The sequence below is a fragment of the Nanorana parkeri genome, unplaced genomic scaffold (assembly GCF_000935625.1).
Source record: "Nanorana parkeri isolate BGI_ZX_2015 unplaced genomic scaffold, ASM93562v1 scaffold237, whole genome shotgun sequence".
NCBI lineage: Eukaryota > Metazoa > Chordata > Amphibia > Anura > Dicroglossidae > Nanorana > Nanorana parkeri.
In genome coordinates this window covers 975,549-983,234 of record NW_017306505.1, presented here as the reverse complement: position 1 = coordinate 983,234, position 7,686 = coordinate 975,549, and the positions used below count along the sequence as shown (strand labels likewise).

Genomic DNA, 7,686 nt, shown 5'->3' with positions numbered 1-7,686 from the left:
GAGAGAGAGAGAGAGAGAGAGAGAGAGAGAGAGAGAGCAGGGGAGAGAGGTGAGGGGAGCGAGAGGGGGAAGAGAGATAGAGAGGGGGTGGGAGTCTGAGGGATGAAGGAGAGAAAGGGAATAGGGGGGTACAGGGGTACAGATAGGAAATATAATGAGAGAGTGAAAAGAAAGGGAGCGATGGAGAGAAAGAGCAACAATCAGAAATAAAGATGACAGAAAGATAAAAATGTTCCCATTTTTCCCCCCAAGCAGCAACTTCAAGGTGCACAGCACAGAAAACAGACAGGTCGCAATCAGCGCACACGGAAGCAGGGGGTACAGTGTCTACGCGGGACTTCCTGGAAAATGTACCTCGCAGCCATACCCCCCACTGATACTACAGCTACACTCATTACTGCTGACAGTAAATAATTCATCATCAGACAGTAATTTCATGCCATCTCAATCCAATAGGAAAGGGCATCTGAAAACATTCACCGTTGTATGTGAAAATCTGGAGTGTCTTGGTTAGAGATAAAGAACGCCCCGCACCCCCATATAACCAGCTTAAAGTGGATCTATAGTAAAAATGGGAAGTTTGGCTGTCTGGAGTCCAGCTTTAAAGCGCACACATGAGTTCCTACAATATACTGAATCGTCGACAATAGTAAAATGCAGACAGTTCCTGCACATATGTTTAAAACATCTCCATGAATGTGCAAAGAGCTCCAGAACACCAACCACTCCAATATGCAAGTTCCAACACTTCCTGTTAAGTTGAAAGCTTTCACGCCCCATCTTCCTTCCTGCCACTCATTAACGTAATGGGCCAATAGGGAGATGCAGGATGGTGGGCCAGATCCTAACACTCAAGAAATGTTGGCCCTACATATGAGTGTGCCGAGCCTTTTCTGTACTCCTGAAGACCTATGAAGGTAAGGGAAGGCATCTTTTGACAGCTTTAAATTTTAATACAGATATAGAGCCATTTTCTCGGCTACTTTCTACCTCCAGAGATTCCCTGTTGGCTCTTTCATGTGAAAGGAAGAAGAAGCCTCACAATGTCAGTGAGGGCCAGGACCAAGCTTGACTATTATTAAAAAAGTAATTAATTGCAAATAATTTCAGCTGCAATTTATTTCTGGATCTACCGATAACGATATGTCAAAGGCAACCTCTGCCCCCCAATATTATACGACTTGCCCAGACAGGTTTACATTAAAGCTGGAAAGCAGAGAGTTCAAGCTGTGACTCATGCAAGGGTGAACCCTGAGCATGCACTACCAATTCATGTACTATGTACCCAAGTAACTATATAGGGGACTCACCCTGCAGGGGCTCGACGTGGCCTTGTTGCACCATGATGCAGAGCTGCAACACCAGCTGGGGGGCGCTCTTCAGGAAGGTCTCCAGGAGTCGCAGCATGCTGATGTCAGCACTCTCGAACATCATACGCCAGTAGAAGTGTCGGCTCTGCTGGTCCGATTGCCATCGGCTCTGCAGACCAAGGTACAGCGCTCGAAGATATCTGCGTAGAGGGAAAAAAACAATGTGAACTGTGTGTAACATATGAGGTCTGCTGAGGACATTGGAACCCATGGCTGTGTATTGTCTGGGGAGATTCACCCTCTCAAGTTATAACTGGAACAGGAGGCGAGGGGAAATCTTTCACTGGGGATACTTCCACCAGTTACAGCTAAGAGGAGGGTACCTCTAACTTCCTTTTGTGAGTCCAAGACAGAAATTGAAGGGAATTCCCCCCAACGGGACACACTCACACAAAAAAAACCGACAAAAGTTATTTCTGCATTGCCTTTCTATCCAGATTCAAGGGCTAGCCTGCTCTGTTACTTATGCCTATCCCAACTTCTTCCAGTGACTATGACTCTTACAGTTCTGTGTCTTCTAATGACCTGAGATCAGTCCACCCCAATTTAACATTGGTAACCCCAGTGCAATCACAGTCCATCCATCAAAAGTCCAGATCATTCAGTGCCCTCCTCAACAATATGCAGTCTTTCAATATCCCCACAGCGATCCCCCACCAAAAAGTGCAATGACTGTACACTCAGCTGTCAGCCCCCTTCAGTCTTCTTAGCCACTAATAATTACCAGTCTTCAGTTCCCATCATTCCGGGTCTTTGCACCCCAGTCAAAGTTCCCCTCCGGAATAAGCTTCAATCATCAAGTGTCTTCTAAGACTACTTAGTATCCACTTTGGAACAGGTTCCCCTCTAATAACTGTATCTTCAGCTCAGTATCCCCTGGTTAATAACACATCAGTTTCCTCCAAGCCAGTGTCCCCTAGGAACAGACTGATAGCAGTAAATGTCATCACAGTACTGGCCATTGTCCCTCCAGCTCAGTCAGTGTGCTCTTACGAACATATCTCCCATCAGCCACTGTATATACAGTGCCCTTTCAGTTTATTTAATGTCCGCTAGTCAGTGCCCCCTTAGGAAAAAGCCCCGTGTGGCATTGCATGTTCAGATCGCATCGGTCAGTGGCCCCTTAGCACAAAGCCCCCATGTGGCATTGCATGTTCACATCCCATCGGTCAGTGGCCCCTTAGCAGAAAGCCTCCATGTGTCATTGCATGATCAGATCCCATTGGTCAGTGGTCCCTTAGCACAAAGCCTCCATGTGTCATTGCATATTCAAAACCCATCGGTCAGTGGCACCTTAGCACAAAGCCTCCATGTGTCATTGCATGATCAGATCCCATTGGTTAGTGGCCCCTTAGCACAAAGCCTCCATGTGTCATTGCATGATCAGATCCCTGTGGTCTTTGTCCCCCTAGCACCAAGCCACCATGTGTCATTGCATGTTCAGATCCCATCGGTCAGTGCCCCCCTAGCACAAAGCCTCCATGTGTCATTGCATAATCAGATCCATGTGGTCAGTGCCCCCTTAGCACAAAGCCTCCATGTGGCATTGCATGATCAGATCCCTGTGGTCAGTGCCCCCCTAGCACCAAGCCTCTCTCCGTCATTCCATGTTCAGATCCTGGTGGTCAGTGTCCCCCTAGTTCCAAACCCCCATGAGTCATTGTATGTTCACCTACCATCAGTCAGTGTCCCCCAATCACCAAGCCCCCATGTGTCATTGCATGCTCACATGCTTGTGGCAGTGTCCCCCTAGCACCAAGCCTCTCTCTGTCAGTCCATGTTCACCTTCCATCAGTCAGTGTCCCCCTAGCACCAAGCCCCTGTGTGTCATTGCATGATCAGATCCCTGTGGTCGGTGTCCCCCTAGTACCAAGTCTCCATGTGTCATTGCATGATCAGATCCCTGTGGTCAGTGTCCCCCTAGTACCAAGCCCCAATGTGTCATTCCATGTTCACCTCCCATCAGTCAGTGTCCCCCTAGTACCAAGTCCCCATGTGTAATTGTATGTTCAGATCATATCAGTCAGTGTCCCCCTAGCACTAAGTCCCCATGTGTCAATGTATGTTCAGAACCCTGTGCTCAGTGTCCTCTAGCACCAAGCCCACATGTGTCATTCCATGTTCACCTCCCCAATCCCCATCAGTGTCCCCAGTCGGATTCTCTCACCTCCAGACCTGTCCGAGCTGCAGCAGGTGGACGGAGCCCTGCAGGATCCAGGCACAGAGGCGGCAGCATGTTCGGTTGCCGGCGGGAGGAGATGGGCTGCGATCGGTGACCACCCAGCTGAAGCTGAGGCTTTGGGTGAGCAGGGAGGGCAGCAGCACCAGCAGGACGGTGGGCCAGAAGCAGCTGAACCGGTGCCGCTGCAGGTAATCCACCGCCAGCCACAGGTCAGACGCCCCGTCCGAGAAGAAGACCAGCAGAGCCAACACCACCCACAGTCCGTCCCGGAGAGAATAACGGGGGTACCGGGGAGCCACAAGACCACCGTCCGACTCCGCCGCCATCATGGGAGGAGCCCACTTCCGGGGCCACACCCGGCTCCGCTGACATCCACGGGGGACTCTTACCGGATCATCACCACTACCGGATCCTCTTTACCTCCCACACCCCCTCCCTTCCCAAATCTCAGTACCTTCCACACCCCCTCCCTTCCCAAATCTCAGTACCTTCCATACCCCCTCTATTCCTAAATCTCAGTACCCTCCATACCCTCTCTATTCCTAAATCTCAGTACCTTCCACACCCTCTCCCTTCCCAAATCTCAGTACCTTCCAAACCCCCTCCCTTCCCAAATCTCAGTACCTTCCAAACCCCCTCCCTTCCCAAATCTCAGTACCTTCCACAGCCCCTCCCTTCCCAAATCTCAGTACCTTCCATACACCCTCCCTTCCCAAATCTCAGTACCTTCCATACCCTCTCCCTTCCCAAATTTCATTACCTTCCATTCCCTTCCCAATCATAAGAAGAAAGTATTTAAGAGTAAGGGGTCTGGGGGATAATAAATGGAGTGTGTGGAAGAGGGTAGAGGAAGGGAATTCTCCTCCCCCAATTCCTCTTACTTCTCTCTCTCTCCATCATCCAGCCCAATCCTTCCCTCACACCCTTCACATGTCCTCAGTCAATGTCACGGTGTAGCTGTCCTTGGTGCTGAATTCCCCATACAGTTCCCCATACTGGCAGCACTGCATAAAATATTCCACACAGCTCAATAAATACAACTTTGCTTTATGGGGAACATTTTATAGAACGATTACTTATAAATAAATATTTTTATATCACAGAGTAATAAAAGACCAGATACCGAATTTCACCCGAGGAACGCCCCCGCCCCTTCCCCCAAACAATGCACTGCTTATGTATTATACACCAAGTCCCTGCCTGCACATGCACTACACATGTCCATAGAGCAGGGGTAAGTAACCTCAGTACGCCAGCTGTTGTGGAACTACAAGTCCCATGAGGCTTTGCAAGACTGACAGCCACAGGCATGACACCCAGAGCCATGATGGGATTTGTAGCTTCAGCACAGCTGGAGCACCAAGGTTGCCTACCCCCGGCATAAAAAATAAGGGGCGACCTGAACATGTATTAGTTGTGAAAAATATCATTAGATTTCATGAACAATTCTCTTTCCTGCCAGAGCCCAGACATTCACATTCATCTTCACTGCAACCATGGGAACGGTACTGTTTGTAGCCAACACTTCCCAGAATCCTCTTCACCCAGCATATGTAACTGGCTTCCTGCTTTGTATGCACACGACCTGAGGTTCCTAAACTGATGAGCATACTTCTGTCATCCACCCCTCTATGCTGTGCTAATATATAGAGGGTGACAACACATGTAATAAATTGCAATTATGCCATTGTAGAGTCACTCAATGCTCCACCCAATATACATGGTGGAGGCCACCGTCAGTACAGCTCATCCATAGCAGTGATGTCACAAGGGGGGGGGCGGTACGGCCCGCATCAGAGGGGGTGACACCAAAATGACTCGCAGTCATTTTGGTGTTACCCCCTCTTAAAAGTTGGGCAGAAGGGGGTGGGGCTTCCGGCTGTCCTGGGCTCCGATGTCCCCCGTGCAGGCTCTGGACTGGCACAGCGGTGTGTGCGTCTGGTTAGGAGGGAGATCAAGGCAGCTCCACTGACCAGCCTCCTATCCAGTAACTGAAACTGGATGTGACGTGTATTCCGTCACTTCCGGATTAAGTCTGTCATTCCGGAGAAAAAGCTGGCGAAGCACGATTTCCGCTTCTTCAGCTTCAGTGAGGTCCATAGGTGACATTAGGGGTCTAATAGATCCCTGATGTCTCCATAAAGAGGACCTGTCACCAGTGGCGTCACAAGGGGAGTGGGGGGGTGCGACACTCAACAGGTGACACCATCAGAGGGGCTGACACCAAAATGACAGTCATTTTAGTGTCACCTCCTCTTAAAAGCCAGGCACTTGGTCATTGCTTGAGAGCCCGACAGTGACACGAGAGAGAGGGGGGGACTCAGCGGCATACTTGATCCTGCCAGGTCAATATCCCCTCCTCTCTTTGTTGGCGTCCATCACCAAGATGGCTGCCGGCAGTGAAAAGTACACCACCGCGCATGCCATGGACGTCATCACGCATGCACGGTGGCCGCACCGGGTGACACTCATTCTGGTGCCACCACTGATCCATAGACAAGCCACAGTGGCATGCACAGTAAGAAGGGGCCTGGCCAGAACATTTTCCTGCAGACTGTGTGCCGGGCAGGGCTGCACATTGACGATCACTGGAACAGGAAGGAAGTATATCAGTGGGGAAGCTGCACTCGGGGTGGGTTGATTAGAGGACAACTGTACTAAAGGTACACATGTCCTTTAAATCTGAACGTTAGGCAGATAGAAAAGACCCGTTTAGCAGCTCTCTACTCATGAGCACGCCATTAAATGCAAGCAGCGCAGGTACCTCAATCTGACCTGGGATCAGCCTAATGTAGTCGCTGGGCTGAAGTGTGAGGAACAAGCAGTCAGTCAGTTCATCTGCTGACAAGGAGGAAAGACAGAGATATGAACTCATCACTGTGCTTCTCCTTTCACTGTCTTGTCACAGGCTGAGGTAGGTCCGGTATGACCTGGGCTCAGAGGAGCTGGAGTTCTGCCTTAAAGCCCCTGGACCAGCCAGGCCAACAGCAGTTCCAGACAGAGATGTCAGCCTCCATGTTCTGTACGAGTTTCCTTAAAGTGTGGTTTCAGGTATCTGTCTGGCATTCTTTAAACATTGCAGCGGCCCGACTCTTCTTTTATTTCTGTACGCGTTATAACAAGTCTGATCTTGCTCACAATACAACAAAGCAAAGTAAAATAAAAAAAAAAAAGATAATTATAGTAATTCTCTGCAGTCAGCTATGTATGGAAATACACTGAACAGGGTAATGCACACAGACACAGAAGGGTATAATTACAACATTAGTTCTCATTTGGCCTGTCATCCCCAAGATCTTACTATTCAATGCACAATAAGACAGACTGCGGGCTGGAGGAGGGAGTGACAACACCGATTTGAGAACAAGCTTTGTATAATACACCCCTTCTTCTGTGCGCGGGCACAACGTCCCCATAACAATAAACCAAGCGGTGACACCAACCACATGCGTTACATTCTGATTGCAATGTGTGTGGCCAGGTTATGGTGGATTGTACAATCTCTATACAACCAATGTAGTACCCGGGCCTACCGGACCGAACACAAATTGCATTGTTGTTGTACAATCACAGTGTCCAGCAAACTCCACATTATCCGGCATTCAAGCAACCAGCTAAAAAAAAAAATTGTAAAACAAGATCAAATATGTGCTGAATTGTTTTGGGCGGTTGCTTGATAAACATGGGGACACTAAAAAAGTTGCTAATGAAATTCTTAGTTTACATCTTGCTGCCGGTCAGTGGCTAGATTTTGCGGTCCACAGCAGAATGGGGAGCAAAAGCCAGGCTGCTATTGGCTATTTCAAATTGCAATAGCCAATAGCAGGCTGGGTATTGCACCCAGACACTGAGCAGAGGAGTGGACCTGAGGGAGAACTTTCTGCCGCTATTGCTCCCGGACACTAAGCAGAGTAGTGGACCTGAGGGAGAACTTTCTGCCGCTATTGCTCCCGGACACTAAGCAGAGGACTGGACCTGAGGGAGAACTTTCTGCAGCTATTGCTCCCGGACACTAAGCAGAGGAGTGGACCTGAGGGAGAACTTTCTGCAGCTATTGCTCCCGGACACTAAGCAGAGGAGTGGACCTGAGGGAGAACTTTCTGCCGCTATTGCTCCCGGACACTAAGCAGAGGA

General features: G+C 49.4%; 1 protein-coding gene across 1 annotated transcript in view; it reads right to left on the bottom strand.

Moving 5' to 3' along the window:
* The window catches only part of XKR7 (XK related 7), a 5,586-nt gene extending 1,661 nt beyond the window's left edge, over positions 1 to 3,925 (bottom strand). Inside the window, exons 1-2 of the mRNA XM_018556413.1 lie at positions 3,538 to 3,925; positions 1,311 to 1,510 (exon numbers count right to left, since the gene is read on the bottom strand). Of these exons, the coding sequence (XP_018411915.1) occupies positions 1,311 to 1,510; positions 3,538 to 3,881 (544 nt within the window). The 5' untranslated portion in view covers positions 3,882 to 3,925. The remainder of the gene's footprint in view (positions 1 to 1,310; positions 1,511 to 3,537) is intronic.
* Positions 3,926 to 7,686: the final 3,761 nt, after the last annotated feature.